General features: G+C 35.9%; 3 protein-coding genes across 3 annotated transcripts; 1 reads left to right on the forward strand and 2 right to left on the reverse strand.

Moving 5' to 3' along the window:
- Window positions 1-822: 822 nt before the first annotated feature.
- Window positions 823-21,467, reverse strand: LOC109172820. Its single transcript, XM_019322048.1, has 6 exons — window positions 21,145-21,467; window positions 3,017-3,203; window positions 2,804-2,903; window positions 2,193-2,292; window positions 1,571-1,656; window positions 823-1,342 (listed from the first exon to the last, which is right to left on the reverse strand). The coding sequence occupies exons 2-6, from the start codon at window positions 3,183-3,185 to the stop codon at window positions 1,138-1,140; spliced, it is 660 nt and encodes a 219-aa protein (XP_019177593.1). The 5' UTR covers window positions 3,186-3,203; window positions 21,145-21,467; the 3' UTR covers window positions 823-1,137.
- Window positions 12,232-14,089, forward strand: LOC109172819 (zinc finger BED domain-containing protein RICESLEEPER 2-like). Its single transcript, XM_019322047.1, has 2 exons — window positions 12,232-13,794; window positions 13,919-14,089. The coding sequence occupies exons 1-2, from the start codon at window positions 12,235-12,237 to the stop codon at window positions 13,955-13,957; spliced, it is 1,599 nt and encodes a 532-aa protein (XP_019177592.1). The 5' UTR covers window positions 12,232-12,234; the 3' UTR covers window positions 13,958-14,089.
- Window positions 18,343-21,296, reverse strand: LOC109172821. Its single transcript, XM_019322049.1, has 5 exons — window positions 20,955-21,296; window positions 20,740-20,839; window positions 20,103-20,202; window positions 19,470-19,555; window positions 18,343-18,806 (listed from the first exon to the last, which is right to left on the reverse strand). The coding sequence occupies exons 1-5, from the start codon at window positions 21,124-21,126 to the stop codon at window positions 18,665-18,667; spliced, it is 600 nt and encodes a 199-aa protein (XP_019177594.1). The 5' UTR covers window positions 21,127-21,296; the 3' UTR covers window positions 18,343-18,664.
- Window positions 21,468-22,319: the final 852 nt, after the last annotated feature.

The following is a 22,319-nucleotide window of genomic DNA, read 5'->3' on the forward strand; positions in this document are numbered from 1 at the left end:
CCGGATGTACATAATTGTATAAAAAGAACGTACATAATTGTATAAAAAATACACATAACTGTATGAATCAATACACATAACGTTGTGAACAAATACACATAATCTCAGCAACTTCCTACCGCGCCTCCCAACACTACCCCAAAACGACGTCGTTTTGGGAGGCGCGCGGCGCACAGTGCTATGTGCGCCGTGGTGTAGGATATAACGATTGAGCCACATCCTCCCAAATGCTCTGTCGGGTCGGGTTAGGGTTCAGCCTTTCGAAGAAGGATTATATTATTAGACCTTGTCCACTTGCACCACTTAATTAAGGCCCTTATTAGGCCTTGTCCACTTGCACCACTTAATTAAGGCTCATATATATTATCAAGGAAAAATCTTACATTCTCTCACTCATAGTGACATGTCCTCTATTTAATCAAAGTAGTACCATTATGGTCACATGCAATTTAATATAAACCTCAATATTAAATTAAAATTCAAATAGCAAATTTAAAACTTAATATTTGTCCAAAATTGAATGATAATTTAATAATAACTGAAAGAGGAATTAATTTGATCAATAAGCTAGAAGAAGTCTAAATATGATGATGGAGAACTAAACTACTAAACCCCTCGTTTTCTTTCTTGAAAACATCTAAACTAATAAAAATAGCAACTTTAAAATCAACAAAATGTACTGTAAAATACAAAAAACTAACATGCATTAATTATTTTTGAATTGCTCATGTTTATCACAAGTTTTTAAGATAATACCAAATAAGATGCTGCAAAATTTGATTAAAAAATAATAATAATAACATTACCCTCTAGTAGACCAAATTTTGGGCAAATTGAATAACAATTCTCATTGCTTATTGTTTTCTTGACTTTGATTCCAATGTAATCAATAACTATTCTTTACAAATATTCCAATTAACCCAAAACCATACTGCAGAATCACTGATGCATATTAGAGTTTCAGAAATGTACATGACTAGTTTGAGCAGGCAGCATCAGAATTTAGATGCCAGATTCTCAAAATCTTCCCAATCTGCCTTCCAAGTCTCGTTCCAATTCAGGTTTAACATCGTCGTGTAACTGTACTTTTCCAGAACTCGCTATGACTCCATCAGCTAGTCTTTTTACATTGCTCTATCATCCCTTTCGTGACTCTGATCTAGAAAATCTCCGGTACGAGAACCACTTCCTCAGCGAGGGAACCGACCTGCATTCATAGTTGCTTGCAACAGTAACACAGTCTTCCTCATCGTTGTTGATATCTATGCAATGGTAATCTAGCTTTCCCTGATGATTATTTTCTTCTTTGCATTCCGGCTGCCTATCTCCGTTGCCTTTAGATCTGCATAATGCATTTTATTGCCAAAAGTTTAGGCAGCACCCGTTAGTTGATATATGAATGGATGTCAACTATTTCTGGATGCTTATAATCTAATAATGGTGCTGTTAAGAGTCCAACGTTGATGAGTAAGAGAGAAACATGTGTTTATAAGAAACAAATATTTTTAACGAGAAAATGATTTTCCGCCATGATCTCACATACAAGAATGCAAGTGAAAAAGGAACTTACTGTCTGGGCTCATCCATACAGGTGTCCTCTCTTTCTGATCGTGTTTTTACAGGGTAACTAATGGAGACATGTCGCAAAAATTCAAGCTGCAAATATTAAGCAAGGAAAACACAGACACACACAAAAGAACATTTGAAAAATTGTTATTAATGCAATTTTTGAAGATATATTTAAAATATCAAAGGTTAGCATAAGGTCAGAAATGAGAAACTGGGGAAAGTGTGAACAAGGTGTAATGCTTTTGCCTCAACTCGATTTTCATTTCTAGCATTTAATGTGTACTTGGACATAGAATTTGTAACCAAAGGACATTAATACTTTAAACTCATAAATCACATATTATTCACAATCAAGACAACGCTAATTATTATTTGGTTTCACCTGCAATGAGAGAGAACAGAAATATGTTCAATTGTAGAAGTAGAAAACTAACATCATGATCCAAAATCATTCAACTGCTTGGAGTCTGTAATGCTCAAAGGTTTAATCTATACTTGCATTCTTAAAGCTATCCTAATGTCTCATTTTCCCGATTACAAAATGTTTTTGATTTCCAGCAACCACAGTCAAAAGGAAACAACGCATTAGATCGGGAAGGCCTAGCTAGCTATTGACAGCATACCTGATCACCTTCCTTGATTCCATAATTTCCTATAGAATCAGAGTCGGTGAGAAGCTTCTGACCATCATAACTCAAGCAAAAATTTCCCCATACATGCGACCTGAATAAGATCAAAACCAAAGTTCATAAAAGTTAGAAAGAGCTCCTCAAGACAATCCGATCACATCTAGCAAATATATAGATGACCTTTAAGACAGTTCAAGTCTAATCAGGATTCAAGAGAATTAAGTAACATCAACTGCTCAGGAAAACGACAACTACAGTAAATTAATTCACTATGGCAAATACCCTCAAGTTCAAGAACCAAACAGTGAACTGAAAGAACAAAAGAGCCAATATAATAATAGCATAACATCTAAACCAAGTGGCAAAGAGAATGTTTTAGCTAGTGTCTTAACAAGATGAATAAAACAATGGGGATCAAGGACTTCAAACTCCATTATCTTCTGCACATGAACCATCCAAATTAGAGAATTTCGACGGATCTTTTTAGCATGAAATACAGAAATTCCTACTCTGCTAGTATGGATACAAAACCAAATATTTGAAAATTCACTAAAGATGCAAATTTGATCCCACTTTTCCCTGTAACATACAATATAAGCACATACCATGAGACTGTGCCCGGACCATTCTTGGGCAAATGACGGAACGCCGCCTCCACCCCTTTTTTCAGGTTAACCACAGTCCCATTCCTCGCTACATAGATCTCTACAAAACCCCACAAGAACCAATTGTCAAAAATTACTACATGTACGAATGTTCATATACATTTAAACAAACAGCTTATAAGCAGAGATAGAGGGAGTTATATGAAAGGATACCGAAACAAGTGCCGTCCAATTTAAGAACGGTGAGCCTGATGGGCTCCTGCGGGAGCTTGTTGTAAACGCTTTTCCTGGAAATTTTATCGCGCAGCGAGAATGGGACTCCACAGGAAGACAATGAGACCCTTGGGCTTTCTTTATAGGTTTTCGCTCCGTGAACTTCCATACTTAAAGACTAGAAAACCACAGCCACCACCGACTCAACGTTCATCACCATTTATAAGAACACCATTTTTTTCCCTTATTATTATTAGTGTTCTCTCTTTTTTTCTACTTGGAAAAGCATAGAGAAAACCTTCTCGAAGGGCTTTCGTATTGATTTCAGAGATTCTTTGGTGAAGAGTTGAAGGCAGGGTCTGACTTGTGTTTGGAGAGATTCTAGACAGAGAACGGGAGAAGAAGAGGAGAGAGATAGGGATCTCTCACCTCTTCTGCCTCACGCAGACACGCAACTTTCCCTGTGTGTTTTGGGTGATTTCTTCCAAACTTTCGCATCCATGACCAGCTACCCAGGTTGGGTGATTTCTTCATCTGCACGAAGGAAGTGACGCCGAGGCTAATTTAATCCCAATTCTATTTTAAATTCAAAAGTGGATTATTATCTTTATTTCAAGATTTTTTTTAAAAAATATCATATCAACACATTATTAAAAAAGAGTATAAAAAATTAATTATACATTTTATTTTTGCAAATGTATAAGCGACACCGTTCGCAGATCGCTTAACAAAAAAATTCAAACTATCAAACATAGATGTAATTTCTTTAATATCTTTCACAATCGATCTAAACACACCATTCTCGAAATCACCCCGAATAGCATCCACCACTTGTTGTGCCTCCCGTTTCACATCAACACACTTCGTCCGTAGCCCCTTGATCCAACTAAGACCTTCCCTAATCCCCACCACCCTTGCCTCTCAGGCCATAAAAATCCTGTTGTGACAATTGTTGAAAATATTTTAGAATTAGTTATATTAATTAATTAGGATGGTTATCTTTAAACTATTTTAGATTTATTTTGTTAGAATTATATTATTATTTAAGTTTATCTTAGTTTGTTGGTTAGGAATACTTTATTATATTTTTAATAATTATCTCATTTACAATTTATGTGGTTGTAGTATGTTTGTTAATGACTATTTAAGGTCATTGCATGCCAAATAAAATATAGAGTTCAGAATTTTTGAACTAGAAAACTAAGGGGCCGTTTACTAACTGGAAATTTCTGGGAATTTCCGGAAACTGAAAAACAGAAAACAGAAAACATGTTTACTAACACTGTTTTCATTTTCAAAACTGAAAATAATTTCTGAAAATTTCTGGAAAACTGAAACACACTTAAAAACTGTTTTCAAAATAGAAAACAGAATCATCTATCATCTATTTAGTTATATGTCACTATAACCACATTACAATGATTACATTCATTATCATCTTATTTTACTTATCACTATTTTATATCTTTTCTACTTACTTTAGTTATTTAAACATAATTTATTTGCTTACACTTTAAAGTTAGACATTATTTACATTATCAAAATTAAGAATTAAACTCTATATAATGTTTTAGATTTTGATTGAACTCAATATATTATTAGTTCGAATATTTTTAATTATGTTACATCATAATACAAGTTCAGTCTAGATATCGGATATTGAAATCTCACATATATTAGAATTCAGAAAACAGAGAACAGTTTTATGTTAGTAAACAAGTTTTCTAAACCGAAAACAGAGAATGAAAACTGAAAAATTAGAAAATGAAAACAGAGAACAGTTTTCTGTTAGTAAACGGACCCTAAGTGTTTTCTAAGACTCGGAATGAGTTCGGCCGTGAGTTGGTCATGGCAAACTTGACTTATCAAGTGCAAAACCTCACTTGTGCCGTCATCCCAAATCCTACGTATAACCGTATAACCCGATGTGGTCGAGGACTTATCAAAACCCAAAAATCAGCCCATTTTCCCACCTAAATCAAGCCTTCAATTCAAATTCACCCAACTGAATAAATTATCCTACAATATTTTATGTAATTCGAGTGTGAAGAGAAAATCGGGGCAACCAGGTTCGTATCATTTGGTATCAGAGCCCACGATTGTCTCTTCATGAAGACTCATGGAGCTTCAACGACGCGTGGAACGTGGATTCGAGGACGAATCCCCCTAAAGAGAGAGGGAATGTTGTGGCCACGTGAATTGTTTGAAAATATTTTAGAATTAGTTATATTAATTAATTAATTAGGATGATTATCTTTAAAATATTTTAGATTTATTTTGTTAGAATTATATTAATATTTAAGTTTATCTTAGTTTGTTGATTAGGATTAGTTTATTATATTTTTAATTATTATCTCATTTATGATTTATGTGGTTGTAGTATGTTTGTTATTGGCTATTTAAGGTCATTGCTTGCCAAATAAAATATAGAGTTCAGAATTTTTGAACTAGAAAACTGAGTGTTTTCTGGGACTCGGAATGAGTTCGGCCGTGAGTTAGTCATGGCAAACTTGACTTATCAAGTGCAAAACTCCACTTGTAGCGTCATCCCAAATCCTACGTATCACCGTATAACTCGGTGTGGTCGAGGACTTATCAAAACCCAAAAATTAGTCCATTTTCCAACTTAAATCAAATCTTCAATTCAAATTCACCCAACCGAATAAACTATCCTACAATATTTTATGTAATTCGAGTGTGAAGAGAAGATCGGGTAAACCAAGTTCGCATCAAACCCCCTCCCAAATTGTCCCATCAGCCGCTACAAAACATCTAATTGCATTACGAAGCTCCTACCCAAAACCCATACACCGCCATCCACATTCAATCGCAACATTCACGTTCAATTTCACTTGGTCCCACACCGTTCTCACCCATCTCTCATGTTCACGTACACCCCTCCTCCCCTTGCCTAACTTAGCACCATGAGTCATCCTCTATGCATGCAAGAAAGGCAAACCTCCTTACAAATTCTGCCAACCTCCACTCTACTCTCATTCCACATAATAGCATTCCGACAACCCCACGCCCCCCACAAACTCGAGCATATAACGACAAAACTACAAAGCTCATTTGTCGTCAACACTAAGAAACACCTCTCCACCCACTACTACAAACCACCACTCTCATCCGCAAAAACAACCACCCCCACTGTCTGATGTCACTATCGTGCTATAGCATAGTCCAAAAAAAATTGGAAAGTAGTCTCCCTCCCCCTATCGCACAGCACACACTCCAACCATAATCCTCCTATCCCGCAACCTATCTTTCGTATGAAGACAAGAACTACTCAACTGCACACAAACACACACACGCACACACACACACAAAAACCTTGGTTTTAGGCAGTCTTTGAAACCCCCAAAGCTCATCCCCCCCCCCCCCCCCCCCCCAATCGACACCTCCATTGCTCTTTCCCCTACTAAAAAACGGTAATAACTTCGAACTGTATACCTACTTGTACGATCAAACACAAAAAACTTCTCATCAAGAACTTGACGTGCGGACAAAGGGAGTGCCATAATACACTCTCTATCTCGATCACTAAATAAATCACGCAACACGTCCGTATCCCATCTAGTAGGAACCCCTATCATCAAAGAACTAACTTTAATACCCATCAACTCCTTGAACTGCTCCAACTAAATAAAAGGATGTACCTCATCAGGAATCCATCATTCCCCCTAAACCTAAATCGACTCCTTCACTTGCTACCAACACCCACCACCACCCCTTATGCTTTCAACAAATTTTGACAAACGTAGGGCATATTATTGCCCTATAACAGCTTTAAGAAAAGAAGTCCGAGGAAAATACCTGCCACCAAAGAGTTCGGCCTCATCAGGAGCTTCCACAGCAATGCTACATTAAACTCACGCACCCTCCGAAGGCACATTGTTGAAACTGGGCTCACTTTAGTGGCTCATGCGTCTGTCCCATCTCATTTTTTGGATTTTGCATTTGAGTCTGTCATTTACTTTATTAATAAAGTGCCTACGTCTGTTCCGCAAGGTTCTAGTCCACACTTTCTATTACATAAGTATCCTACGTGTTTTTGGTTGTCTGTGTTATCATCATCTTCGTCCGTACAACAATCACAAAATGAGTTTTAGGCCTGTTTCGTGTGTCTTGTTGAGTATCCTGAGTCTTTTAGCAGGTATCGTTGTATGGATCTTAACACTAACAAGGTCTTTATCTGTAGGCATGTTCATTTTGACGAGCATGTTTTTCCTTTTGCTAAGCCTGTTTTGCATAATTCTATTGGTGTGCCGGAGTAGTCGTGGGCTGTTTCTCGTGTTCAGGCTCTGTGTGTTCCTTCGGTTGTGCCTTCTAAACCTGTTCGGCCTGTTGCTCGTACTCGGGCACCTCGGACTACATCTCAGCCTCCTGCTCGGGCGCCTGTTATGACGAGGAGTCAATCCCGAGCTGAGGGTGCGATTCTGGTTGCTTTGTCTTCTAAGGTATATGTCCGACTGAGCCTACTTGCTATACACATGCGGTAATGTTTCCAGAGTGGAGGGAGGCTATGGACGCGGAGTTTAATGCGCTGATGCAGAATCAGAGTTAGTGGCTTGTGCTATATCGTGCATGTATGAATGTCGTTGGGTGTAAGTGGGTTTTTTGCACCAAGTGTAAGGCCAATGGCTTTATTGAAAGGCACAAGGTGCGACAGGTGGCTAAGGGATTTAACCAGGTGGCTGGCTAGGAATTTTTTGACACGTTCAGCCTCGTGGTTAAGCCAACCATGGTCTAGTTATTGTTGTCCTTGGCGTTGAACTCGTGATAGGTCATTCGCCAGCTGGATGTGCACAATGCATTTCTTAATGGGACGCTGGTTGAGACGGTATATATGCATCAGCTGCCTGGGTATGCGGACAAGGAGTTTCCCGATGATGTTTGTTTCTTACAAAAATCTTTGTACGGGTTCAACCAGGCTCCTCGGGCCTGGTTTACTAGACTGCATAACTTTCTCTTGTCTATTGGTTTTCGGGCGTCGAAAACAGATGTTTCTTTGTTTATTTTTTTCATAGGGGGAGATGCAAGTATATTTGTTTGTTTATGTGGATGACATCCTGGTTATGGGCAGTGATTCGGCACTCGTCTCTACACTCATTTCGAAGTTGTCTACTGCCTTCAGGATTCGTGATTTGTGTGCCCCCCGGCTTCTTCTTACGCATTGAAACAGTTCGTTGTCCCATAAGAATGCTCCTCTCTAAAAAATGATATATGATTGATATTCTCAAGCGTGCAGGCATGTTTGAGTGCAAAATATTGGCGACCCTAGTGCCTGTTTCTTGCCCTATTGCTGGCTTGGATGAGCCTTTTGCCGATCCCACGAAGTATAGGAGTCTGGCTGGTGCTTTGCAGTATCTCACAGTAACTCGTCCCGACTTATCCTACGCAGTTAACTTGTTGTGCCAGCACATGCATGCTCCCATATAGTCGCATTCGGCTCATCTTAAGAGGGTGTTGCGATATGTTAAGGGGACTTTACACTATGGTTTGCAGTTGCATAAGTCTTCTAATACTGACATTCATGTGTTCTCTGATTCGGATTGGGCTGGCTGTCCTACGGACCGAAAATCTACGAGTGGCTTTGCTGTTTTCCTGGGCTCTAATCTTGTTTCTTGGGTTTGTAAGAAGCAGCGTACGGTGCTAAGGTCCTCTAATGAAGCTGAGTACAAGGCTCTTGCTGATGTCTGTGATGAGGTAACTTGGCTTGTGGCTTTTCTGCGTGAGTTAGGTGTGTCTTCTGTGACTGTTCCAAAGCTTTGGTGTGATAATCTAGGCGCTACTTACATGTGTGCCAATCGCGTTTTCTATGCCCGTACGAAGCATTGAGATAGATTATCACTTTGTTCGTGACAAGGTGGCTGCAAGTGATCTACAGGTCAATTTTATCTCTACGAAGGACCAGTTGGCAGATATATTTACAAAACCGCTGCTGCTCCGCGGTTTGCGTTTCTGCGCGACAAGTTGCAGGTTGTTGCTCCCAACTAAGCTTGAGGGGGAGTGTTAGGGCTCTTAGCAGTTTACAATCCTAGTCCAGTTATATCTCTATTCTATGTTTATATTCAATCTATGTAACTTTGTGTAGTTTTGAACCATTCAATAATACAAATCCTAATCAGAAGACCAATGCCTAGCGTCCACAATAAACTCATCACATTAGGTATAAATCCACACTACGACTGCTCGATTTTGATTCTGCATTCTTATCCATGATTTACCATCTAAATTCCCCGTGTAAGTGTCACTCAAATAACTTGAGTGCCCCACATGATATATTTATTACAGTCCAATTAAATATGCATCCTTATTATTTGCAACCCAAAGTGCTTCAAAACTTTAATTGCAACAGAATAGATGAATTTTTTGTCCAAATCCATCACAGAATGGTAAGTAATACGAGAGAAATAAAGAAGTGTATGAATACTAAATAGTGTATGAAACAAGATGCTAGGCAATTAGTGTGTTTGGTTAATTGGTTAAACATGGGAATCAAAATTTTATACGAATTAAATACTTGGTACTTGTAATGGGTTTTGGTGAAAGTATTTTGCATGTTTGGTAGTAGGGTGAGATTGAAATGATTTTCAATATTGATGTTTGGTTATGTATGACCATATAATCAGAATAAAGATTTTGAAAATACAAAATGAAAAAATCAAGGCAATTGGTCTTAAGAATGACCATGAAGTGAGTAGGCAATTCCTTCGAGAAATCGATGAAGTGAGGAGCAATGAAATGAGGAGGGATAAAGCTAAATTAATGGGATGATACCTTATTTAAATTAGGTAATGAGTTTTGTAATTATAGGAGTAATCAAATCTATACCTATGTTTTAAAAATTTATCAACCAAACAATATATATGACTTTCATTCATAATCCTTGTATCTAATCCCATGAACGGGTGTGTTTGGAAATCCGAAAATTGATTTCTGGAAATCATTTTTCGGATTTCTAGTGTTTGGCTAGGCAAAGAAAAGAGGAGTCAAAGGAAAATAACTCAAAGTCAATGAAAAATCACTCCACTTTTCCAAAAAATGTCTTACCCTTTTTTTGGGGGGAAGTCAATTTCCATCGTCATCATATGCATACGGAACTTGCAATCTACACGCCTCCATCTGCGAGCTTCAGCTTCCATCAACACAAAAACAGACTCCACCAACAAATCCATCACCAGAAAATCTCCACCCTCCACCGGAGACTTCCTCATCACTAGTTTTCGATGCGGAAACCAGTGAGAACTGGTTTCCGTAGTCGGAAATCACTTGCAACTGGTTTCTAACCGCGAACGGAAACCAGTAATGAATTGGGAAGATGTTTGTGATATTTTTTTTTTATCTCTTAGTATTTATTTATTTTTTTTGAATTGTGAAATCAATTTCTCTTATTTGTGTAGTGGTTGTTTTGGGTTCATGTGTTTATTTGTTTTGACTGTACTACTGTATTTTTTTTGAATTGCAAGCTAGGGAAGAACACAGCTAGGGGTGGGAATAGGCCAGGCCCCTACCAGGGGCCTATGGCCTGGCCTGTTTAGGGCCTGGCCTGGCCTGGCCTGTTTAGTTAAAAGGCCAGGCTTAGGCCTAGTTAATAGCCTATTTAGTTAAATAGGCTTAGGCTTATATGTGAAAGCCTGGCCTACGAGCCTGCAGGCCTGGCCTGTTTATGTATATAATATATATAAAATATATATTTAATATTAATTATTTTATATTATATTTTATAACTAATATTTTGTAATAATTACAATATAACCCAGTATATATATATAAGTATAAAGTCAATATCTGATAACCCTAGGACTGTCTGCGTTTGTGGCTTTGTGGACACAAACTGTCCTGTACTCGTTTCTTCTCCAAAAATCGAAATCTTCGAATCGACTAACGCGACTCCGGCGAGGCTGCGGGCGGTGAGGCGGCGTGGCGAGGTGGCGACCGGAGTTGGACAAGCGGCGACCGCAGTTGGACGACTCAGACTGCTTTTCTGCTATCTGCTTGGTGGCGACCGGCGACCGGCGATCGGAGGTTAGTTTTATTAATATACGTTTGTTTGTTTAATTGTTTATTGAAGTAGACACTCAGACCTGCGTTTCATCACCTGTTTATTGAAGTAATATGCATACTGCCTTGACTGTTATTTAATATACACAGGCCTGAGTGTTGTTTAAGCAGAAATATGTGGCCACGATTATCAATTTATCACACACACTCTGACAATTATCAGAATAATAAAAACCAATAGCATGAACTCATACACGTAATAAACCTATTGAAAGCAAAGATCAAGTAATGAATCTGCTAATTAAAGGACACAGTGATTGTATATGGTCAACAAAGTAATTGACAGTAGTTATTATTTAGTTCAAATAACTAAATAAATAAATAAATAACTAAATAAATAATGTTATGCACTTATGCACTAATAAATTGATTAGTTATACACTAATAAGGAACTGCAAGTCTGCAATGAGCAATTTAATTAGTTTATTACTATAAACAATTATTACTCAGTTTATTGATTAGTTAAGCAGACTAATAAATTGATTAGTTATAATATTAATTATTATAAACAACTAAACATAATTAGTTTTTTTTTTTACTATAATTAGTTTATTACTATAAAGTTTATAGTTTAGTTGTTTATAATAATTAATATTAGATACTTAGATGTTACTTTGTTTATGTGTTTTAATGGCTGAATAATTATAAAATTATATAGGATGACAAGTAACAATACAAATGAATCTATTCCTGAAGAAGTGAATGTGCAAGTTACAACTACAACTCCATCAATTTCTTCAAGTCAACCAATTGAAAGTAACAATTCTGAAGAAGTCAATAGGGTTGATAATGATTCAATCTTAACAAAAAAGCGGAAAAAAACATCTCCGGTATGGAATGATTTTGAAGAAATTGAACTTGCTAATGGTACAAAGAAAGCAGTGTGTTTGTATTGTAAGGAAAAATACTCTACTGGTGGAAAGGGTGCAAGCACTAGCCATCTTAAGAGGCACTCAGAGATTTGCCTGCAACGGAAGTTGCATATCTCTCGAGAAAATAAACAAACAACGATACAATTTCGGCCGCCTAGTGAATGTGGTGGTAATCCCTTTATTGTTCCTAATGCTAAATACTCCAATGAAAAGATGAGAGAGATTATTGCTAGTGGAATTATGGTGCATGAGCGACCATTTAGCATCGTAGAGGATGACATGTTCATGTGGGCTTTTGAATATGCAAATCCAAATTTTAGAAGAGTCAGTCGTAAAACAACAAGAAGTGATTGTTTGCAATTGTATGAAGCTGAAAAGAATACTTTGAAAAGGATTTTGAATAATGTGAGTAAGGTTAGCATTACAACAGACATGTGGAAGTCAAGTCACCAAGTAGTTGAGTACATGGTTGTGACAGGTCATTTTGTTGATGCAAGTTGGAACCTTCAGAAGAGAGTTTTGAATTTTGTCAAAGTGCCTCCTCCTCGACGAGGAACAGATATAGCAAATGCTATTTTCAAGTGTTTGAGAGGATGGGGCATTGAGAATAAAATATTCTCAGTAACTGTTGACAATGCATCTTACAATGACTCTTGTGTTAGAAGTTTGAAAGAAAACATGTCATTGAGCAGTAAGTTAGTACTTGATGGTCAACTTTTTCATGTTAGATGTTGTGCTCACATTCTGAATTTGTTGGTGCAAGATGGCCTTAACACTATTAAAGATGTCATTCATAATGTTCGTGAAAGTGTGAAATTTATAAATTCTTCAGATGCAAGGCTAAAGTCATTCCATGAAGTTGTTGAATTAAAAGGATTGAAAGAAAGGAAACTTATTCTTGATTGTCCAACAAGATGGAACTCCACATTCTTGATGTTGTGTACTGCAAGTAAATTTAAGCATGCATTTTCAGATTACAATGAAAAAGAGCCCCATTATAAGTATGCACCATCATTTGAGGATTGGGACAAGATTGAGAAGGTTTGTAAACTTTTGGAGGTTTTTAATGATGCAACTCATGTCATCTCAGGTAGTGATTACCCTACTTCTAACTTGTATCTTGCTGAAATTCAAAGGGTGAAAAAGGTTATTGATAATACAGCTGAGTGTTTTGACATGTTCATGCGTGAGATGACAAAACCTATGAAAGCAAAATTTGACAAATATTGGGGGGAGTGTAATTTGTTAATGTCTATTGCATGTGTTTTAGATCCAAGGATGAAATTAAATGGTATTAAGATAACTTTTCCCTTATTGTATAAAACACCAAGTGATGTTGAAAAGAATGTGGAGAAGGTGAAAAGGGCATTAGAAGATTTATATCTTGATTATGTGAACTTGTATAGTCAAGATGCTTCTTCTACTAGTGGACATAGTGAAGTCAATGTTGAAAGCAGCACTCTGGTTGATGGTGGACAACAAATGGATAAAGGGATGCAAGAATTATTGAGTATGGTCTACCAAAGTCAATCAATTCCTCTTACGAAATCAGAGTTGGAGACTTATCTTGAGGAAAATCTTTTTATTCCTTCTTCTACTTCATCCTTTTGTGCCTTGGCGTGGTGGAAAAATAATAGTCCAAAGTTTAAAGTTTTATCAAAGATGGCTTCTGATATACTAGCTGTTCCTATTTCAAGTGTGGCATCTGAATCCACATTTAGTGCCGGGGGAAGAGTCATTGATGAATATCGTGCTAGCTTAAATGAGGAATCTATTGAAGCTCTTATTTGTGGTGGGGATTGGCTTCGTAACAAGTACGGGCTGAAGAAAAAACAAAAGGTAAGAATGTACTTGTTACTTTAATATTTTATATTATTTTATATTACTGCTTGTTACTTTAATTATGAGAACTTGAACTTGTAATTGACTTCATTATTTATTCTCAATTTTTTTCATTGTGTAGGGAGATTCTGGACAACAGGAGATTATGTTGAAGCCATGACTTGTTTCATTTTATGTTTGAATGCTATTGTTGTTATTATGTTTAATGTTTCATGTTTGTATTGTGAACTTATGATTTCTGTTGTTGTTAAACTTGTGAGTTGTGAATTTGTGATGGACTTTTGTATTATGGACATGTAGACTTGATGTTATCAAACTTGTATGGTTTTTGTATTATGAACTCGTACTTATTAAACTTGTAGGTGTTGTTTGACATTTTATTATAAAATATGAACTTAGTTTTGTCATTTATGAATATTGGTTGATTCACTTGATTGTAACTTAATAATATAATTATTTTTTATAGGTATATTCATATATATATAATATTTAAAAGGCTTTAAAATGTAGGCTTTAAATAGGCTTTGAGCCTATTTAAATAGACTAAAAGCCTATTTAGAACCTATTTTGAAGCCTTTTTAAAAGCCTTTTTACTAAATAGGCTTTTAAAAAGGCTTCAGGCCAGGCCAGGCCTACTGTAGGCTCAGGCTTGAGCCTAAAAAAAGCCTACATACAGGCCTAGGCCCAGGCCCAGGCTTTAAGTTTTCCTAACAGGCCCAGGCCTAATTTTAAAAAGCCTGGCTCGGCCTGGCCTATTTCCACCCCTAAACACAGCAAAGCATAAAATTTTAGGGAAGAAGAACAAGCAAAGCATAAAATTAAAAAAAAAAATAAACTTATCAAATAATATAAAAAGTAAAAAATAATGGAAGAAATAAAAATAATTGAATCATACAATTCTGGTCATTTTTTTATTCATTTTCTGGAAAATGAACCAAACATAGACAGATAGTTTTTCGTTGTGCAGCCAAATACCAGAAAAGAAAATGTTTTTTAAAAAATAACTCATTTTCCAGAAATCATTTTCCTACTTTCCAAACAGACCCTTAGTGTTGGTCCAAGCAAGCAGTCCAAAAGGGAAATGGGTTTAAAGTTTTTAAAACATTTTAGATTAAAAATATAATTGAGTAAGAGAATGGGCTTAAAGTTTTTAAAACATTTTAGATTAAAAATGTAATTGAGTAAGATAATGTGCAACCAGGGGCGGATCCAAAAGATTATGTGAGTGTGGGTATATTTAAAGCGACTTTAGAATTGTTAATGCTAAAATACCAAACACATATAATATGCTTCAAATACATTATAAATTATAATAAAATGTTTATGATAGACTACATGATAGTTAGGGGTGGAGTCAAAACTATACTTGGGTATGGTGAAATTTTAAAACACTTTGAAATGTTATAAAAATATTTATAGCAAAATAGAAAACACAATCAATTAGATAAAATAGTTTGAATAGAAAACAAATTATATTCATAAATACTTTAATTTTAATTTTTTTTTTAATTAGATCAACTTTAAAATTTTCTAAATTAATCTGAATACGATGAAGTATATAATATAAACTTGTGGACTACATTAACTAAATGATTCACAAAAAGAATAGACTTTGAGAAGAGCTAAAATAAAGAAAAGAAACTAAAATATACAAAAATGTTATAAGTAAGATTCAAACCCACAACATTTCATATCATATCATATCATAATCAAGGTTCAACCAACTAAGCCACTGAATTATTTAATCATCTTTACATATAAATATATATTAAGCGATTGGAGAGGGGTGAGTGGGGGTCCATTGTGGCTCCAGCACTGTGTGCAACAAAAGTTTTTTTTTTTTTTCTTTTTTTTTTTTTGAATATTGCTTTCTCAACCTAATGAAACATAAAGAGTTAATATCACATTCACTGAAACTCAAACTCACAACCTCCCTTATAAAAGAGCAACTTAGTGTCATTGGACCAGAAGGTCCAGAAGGTCCTTGGCTGCAACAAAAGTCTTTGCTTGCATATAAAGTAATTACAAGTTGGTTTGAATAAAGTTGTTTGCGTGAAAGCTAGTGTGTATGTAAATGTTTTATGGTTGGCATTGTAAACGCGAAAAATTTGAACTATATATATTCAAGTTCAAAGTGTCGGTTACAAGTAGTATGAATCAAATAGGAAGGGGTATTACAATCTCTGAATATGAGAAGTCTTCTGATTCTCTACTAGAAGTATGCATATTAGAAGTGTGCTGAATTGGAAGTATGTCGAATTCGGAGTATGCTGAACTAGAAGTATACCGAGTTCGGAATATGCCGAACTGAAAGTATGCCGAGTTCGGAGTATGCTGAACTGGAAGTATGCCGAGTTCGGAGTATGCCGAACTGGAAGTAGTTCCTTACTGAAGGGCCTCCGGAGTTAAGTAGCTTGTTCTTGAATGAAGGGCTAATATGCAGCTTGATCTTCAAAGAAGGGCTTCCGGTAATCAAATGGCGTGTTCCTCAGCACAGTATAACTGCGTGCTTGTTCCAAATGATATTCTGGCGAGATTCCGGCAGAACTTCGGTATGCAGATCTTCTGAGCTCCCTTTCCTTGAAATGAAACCACTATTTATAGTGGTGAGTGTAGAGAAAATCTTTCCAAAAGGTTGAACCCCAACCATAAGGGCCCCCACACCCCGGCCCGACAGAGCATCTAGGAGGATGTAAATCATGATAACTCAACTGAACATGAACCACAAAGGCTAGACCTTTGCTTACTGCGCACAAGGAGCCCCCTCACTTTGAGAGGTTGCTCCCACACTACCGCTGGTGAGACTCGATCCTAACCCTATCACTTTGGATAATTCTTACATTTAATTTAATTATTTAAATTAAATTAAGAAATGTATCAGAACACCATTATGTCCAGGTTCATGATCCCATCTAATTTCCAAGCAATTTATAATATCCACAATTTCCAAAATTATGCATTCCACATATAATTTTGATGGGGCAAAACCAATTCAATTATGCAGCCCAATTAATCCAGAGAGCCTAATCCAATTCCATTAAATACTACATCATCTTGAGCTAAATAATCCAACATCCAATTACATTTAGTTAAGTAATTAGACTAATTAATTATTTAATGGGTCATTTAATTAACTCAATTAAATAAATATCAGTCCAATTAACCCAATTAAAGTAATTAATTTAATAATTAAATATTCAGCACAGCCCAATAGCACACAAATCAATCCAATTAAATTTTCAATAATAACAAAAATTTCACCTTCGAGACTTGCTTACGTGCCTTAAAGCAGGGTAAATTATGCCCTGGAAACGTGTTCACCATGAATGGTGAATACGGGTCCAAACGGCGCCATTTTTACGTTAAAAAAAAAAAATTCTCTAATATGGTGTTAACGGCGCGCGTTTGGTCAGATTATGAATTTTCTGTTATGAGATTATGAATGTACTGTAAATTCATAATCTCATAACAGAAAATTCATAATCGCATAAAAGAAAAACATTTATTAAATTATGAATTTTCTGTTATGAGATTATGAATTTACTGTAAATTCATAATCTCATAACAGAAAATTCATAATCTCATAACAGAAAATTCATAATCTCATAACAGAAAATTCATAATTTATGAATGTTGAAGAAGCTTGCGCTACAGAGGAGCAGCCATGGTTTCAGACAGGAATGTGTAGGCATGGTTCCAAAGTGAATGTGCAGGCATGGATTCATAATTTATGAATGTCCGAAATCATTGCTCACCTCAAATTAAAGTGAAACCGCGAAATGTGAAAATGAAGAAGAAAAGTCACGCGATTAATTAAGGAAAAAAAAAAAAGATAACGTTGCACTAACACCGTTGGGACCGTGTTCACCATGATGGTGAACACGGTTCCATGGCATAACGATTGTTAAAGCAGAGGGAAGGTAATCTTGAAATTAACCGTAGTAGTCCAAGAGTACGTATTTGTAGATAGCAACCCAATAAATGTCATTTTGACCACAAAAGCCCAACAAAACCATATCCAAAAGCCAAAGTACGTCCGCAATCACATTAAAGGGTCGTTTGGTTCACGGAATATCAGATTACCTTTGGGAATGTGCTGAGAATCTTAGATTCCTGTGTTTAGTTAAAATTGGAGTATGTAATATAATCATGTTTGGTTTAGAGTTATCTTTAATACACACACTATAATATCCCTAACATAACCAATGTTATCTTACATAACCTAAGAAATTGAAGGGAATCACATTCCCTTCAAAATTCTATGTGGAGGGAATGTTATCTCTAAGATAATATAAACCAAACATAGGAATGTGGGTTTTGGAATGTCACATTCCCTTGGTTATGTTATATAACCTGAACCAAACACCCCTAAAGGTACATCTTATTTGTTCTCTCTTAACTTTAGCCAAAATTATTTTTTTTCCTTCAAAATCAGAAAATTGAACACAGCTCATGCACGCCCAATCTGGTCACATTCACTTTTAGAGACACAATCCTTATCCCATTGTTAATAATAATAATAACATTGCCCTCTAGTAGACCAAATTTTGGGCAAATTGAATAACAATTCTCATTGTTTATTGTTTTCTTGACTTTGATTCCAATGTAATCAACAATTATTCTTTACAAATATTCTAATGAACCCAAAACCATACTGCAGAATAACTGATGCATATTAGAGTTTCAGAAATGTACATTACTAGTTTGAGCAGGCAGCGTCAGAATTCAGATGCCAGATTCTCAAAATCTTACCGATCTGCCTTCCAAGTCTTGTTACAATTCAGGTTTAACATCGTCGTGTAACTGTACTTTTCCAAAACTTGCTATGACTCCATCAGCTAGTCTTTTTTCATTGCTCTGTCATCCCTTACGTGACTCTGATCTGAAAAATCTGCGGTACGAGAACCACTTCCACATCATTGTCAATATCTATGCAATGGTAATCTAGCTTTCCCTGATGATTATTTTCTTCTTTGCATTCCAGCTGCCTATCTCCGTTGCCTTTAGATCTGCATAATGCAATTTATTGCCAAACGTTTAGGCAATTCAAGTAAAATTCAGAGCTGTTTCAAATTCATCTAAACATTGCAGCACCTGTTAGTTCATATATGAATGGATGTCAACTATTTCTTGATGCTTATAATCTAATAATGGTGCTGTTAAGAGTCCCACGTTGATGAGTAAGAGAGAAAAATATGTGTTTATAAGGCCATGAGTTAGACTTGCTAATTGATTGGACTGTCTTTTAGTGTAGTTTAGCCATGTGCATTATAGCCCAATTGAGTGGTCCTTGACCTAATCCTAGATTATAAGATGAGCCAAGACAAGCAAATTTTTATGTGGACAATAAAAAATTACATTTTTAATATATTAAAAGTACATTATTTGTGTACTGAATGTACATTATACAAAATAATGTACTTTATGTACACAAATAATGTACTTTTTATTTATGAGTCCATGATCCACACAATAATGATTGGCCAAGACAATTCGGATTAAATGGCAATGATACAGGCAAGGTACAGTTTATAGGCCACAAATTTAATTAAATTATGACAAAGCAATATTTTTATATTGCTCAACAATTATGGCAAAGCAATATTTTTAATGAGAAAATGATTTTCTGCCATGATCTCACAGGCAAGAATGCAAGTGAAGAAGGAACTTACTCTCTGGGCTCATCCATATAGGTGTCCTCTCTTTCTGATAGCGTTTTTACAGGGTAACTAATGGAGACATGTCGGACAAATTCAAGCTGCAAATATTAAACAAGGGAAACACAGACAGAACATTTTAAAAAATTTTATTAATGCAATTTTTAAAGATATATTTCAAATATCAAAGGTTAGCATAAGGTCAGAAATGAGAAACTGGGGAAAGTGTGAGCACGATGTAATGATTTTGTCTCAACTAGCTTTTCATTTCTATTTAATGTGTACTTGGACATAAAATTTGTAACCAAAGGACATTAATACTTTAAACTCATAAATCACATTATTCACAATCAAGACATCGCTAATTAGTATGTGGTTTTACCTGCAATGAGAGGGAACATTCCAAATAGGGCTAGGAATCCAACAGAAATAAATTCAATTGTAGAAGTAGAAAACTAACTTCATGATCCAAAATCATTCAATTGCTTGGAGTCTGTAATGCTCAAAGGTTTAATCTTTACTTGCATTCTTAAAGCTACCCTAAGGTCTCATTTTCCCGATTACAAAATGTTTTTTATTTCCAGCAACCACACTCAAAAGGAAACAACGAATTAGATCGGGAAGGCCTAGCTACTATTGACAGCATACCTGATCACCCTCCTTGATTCCATAATTTCCTATAGAATCAGAGTCGGTGAGAAGCTTCTGACCATCATAACTCAAGCAAAAATTTCCCCATACATGCGACCTGTATAAGATTAAAACCAAATTTCATAAAAGTTAGAAAGAGCTCCTCAAGACAATCTGATCACATCTTGCAAATACATAGATGACCTTTGAGACAGCTTAACTCTAATCAGGATTCAAGAAAATTAACTAACATCAACTGCTCAGAAAAACACAACTACAGTAAATTAATTCACTATGGCAAACACCCACAAGTTCAGGAGCTAAACAGTGAACTGAAAGAACAAAAGAGCCAATATAATAGCATAACATCTAAACCAAGTGGGGTTATTCATCAATGCAAGCCAAAATAAGCATAAACAGAGTGTTTTAGCTAGTGTCTTAACAAGATGAATAAAACAATGGGGATCAAGGACTTCAAACTCCATTATCTTCTGCACACGAACCATCCAAATCAGAGAATTTCGATGGATCTTTTTAGCATGAAACACAGAAATTCCTACTATGCTAGTATGGATACAAAACCAAAAATTTGAAATTCACTAAAGATGCAAATTTGATCCCACTTTTCCCTATAACATACAATATAAGCACATACCATGAGACTGTGCCCGGACCATTCTTGGGCAAATGACGGAACGCCGCCTCCACCCCTTTTTTCAGGTTAACCACGGTCCCATTCCTCGCTACATAGATCTCTACAAAACCCCACAAGAACCAATTGTTAAAAATTACTACATGTACGAATGTTCATATACACATTTAAACAAACACCTTATAAGCAGAGATAGGGGGAGTTATACGAAAAAATACCGAAACAAGTGCCGTCCAATTTAAGAACGGCGAGCCAGATGGCATCCTGCGGGCGCTTGTTGTAGAAAACGCTTTTCCTGGAAATTTGATCGCGCAGCGAGAATGGGACTCCACTGGAGGACAATGAGACCATTGGGCTTTCTTTATAGGCTTTCGCCCCGTGAACTTCCATAGTTAAAGACTAGAAAACCACAGCCGCCACCGCCTCAACGTTCATCACCATTTATAAGAACAACATTATTGTTCTCTCTTTTTTTCCTGCTTGAAATAACATAGAGAAAACCTTCTCGAAGGGCTTTCGTATTGATTCCAGAGATTCTTTGGTGAAGAGTTGAAGGCAGGGTTAGGCATGTGTTTGGAGAGATTCTAGACGGAGAACGGGAGAAGAAGAGGAGAGAGAGAGGGATCTCTCACCTCTTCTGTCTCACGCAGTCACGCAACTTTTCCTCTGTGTTTTGGGTGATTTCTTCTTCTGCACAGAGGAAGTGAAGCCGAGGCTAACTTTATCCTAGATAATAGGTTCTATTTCAAATTCAAAAGTGGATTATTATCTTTATTTCAACATTTTTTTTTTGAAAATCATATCAACATATTAAATAAAAAACACGAGTATAAGAAAGGGAAAATGACACTTTTTCCCCTGAGTTATATACTTATAGCACTTTTTCCCCTCAATTATTCAAGTGGCTGTTTTTCTCCTTAAAATGTTAAATGGACATATTTACCCTTAAAATAAATATTTTATTTATTTTTCTTCTCCAACAAATTATGACCATAATTTGCTTCAAACCAAATAAACACTATAGCAACCAAACCGAAATATTCCAATTACAATTTAGAATCGAACTCGATATTTAGAGTTTATTAAAATTCCGGAACGGACGGTTCATGTTCCGAACTGAAAAAATAAAATACATTTATTGTTGAATTTAGACTATTTTTAAAATAAAAATAAAATTTTAAAATAAAAACGATTCAAAATCGCGAATCGGGTCCGGAACCGCCAGCTCACGGTTCAGGATCCAATTTTTTTGATTCATAATTTTAATAAATTGAAATCCAAATATTGGGTTCTAGATCTGAATTATAACCGGAAACTTTTAATTCGATTGCTATAGTGTCCGATTCAGTTCGAACCGAATCGTAGTCATCCCTACGTATACGCAATAATTTGTTGGAGAAGTAAAATAAATAAAATGTTTATTTTAAGGGTATAAATGTCAATTTAATATATTAGGGGGTAAAACAACCACTTTTAGAATAATTGAAGGGGCTAATGTGCTTACCTAAATAATTAAGGAGAAAAAAGTGCTATAAGTATATAACTCAGGGGAAAAAGTGTCATTTTCCCTATAAGAAATTAAT

The sequence above is a fragment of the Ipomoea nil genome, unplaced genomic scaffold (genome assembly GCF_001879475.1).
Source record: "Ipomoea nil cultivar Tokyo-kokei standard unplaced genomic scaffold, Asagao_1.1 scaffold0429, whole genome shotgun sequence".
NCBI classification, from domain to species: domain Eukaryota; kingdom Viridiplantae; phylum Streptophyta; class Magnoliopsida; order Solanales; family Convolvulaceae; genus Ipomoea; species Ipomoea nil.

Excerpts from the sequence above, each read along its gene's own strand:
- LOC109172820 (XM_019322048.1), bottom strand. The coding sequence starts at position 3,185 with ATGGAAGTTCACGGAGCGAAAACCTATAAAGAAAGCCCAAGGGTCTCA. Across the intron at positions 2,293-2,803 it reads GGTCCGGGCACAGTCTCATG|GTCGCATGTATGGGGAAATT; the intron begins GTATGTGCTTAT and ends GATCTTATTCAG. Across the intron at positions 1,657-2,192 it reads GAATCAAGGAAGGTGATCAG|CTTGAATTTTTGCGACATGT; the intron begins GTATGCTGTCAA and ends TAATATTTGCAG.
- LOC109172819 (XM_019322047.1), top strand. The coding sequence starts at position 12,235 with ATGTTCATGTGGGCTTTTGAATATGCAAATCCAAATTTTAGAAGAGTC. Across the intron at positions 13,795-13,918 it reads GGCTGAAGAAAAAACAAAAG|GGAGATTCTGGACAACAGGA; the intron begins GTAAGAATGTAC and ends TTCATTGTGTAG.
- LOC109172821 (XM_019322049.1), bottom strand. The coding sequence starts at position 21,126 with ATGGAAGTTCACGGGGCGAAAGCCTATAAAGAAAGCCCAATGGTCTCA. Across the intron at positions 20,840-20,954 it reads ATTGGACGGCACTTGTTTCG|AGATCTATGTAGCGAGGAAT; the intron begins GTATTTTTTCGT and ends GGGGTTTTGTAG. Across the intron at positions 20,203-20,739 it reads GGTCCGGGCACAGTCTCATG|GTCGCATGTATGGGGAAATT; the intron begins GTATGTGCTTAT and ends AATCTTATACAG.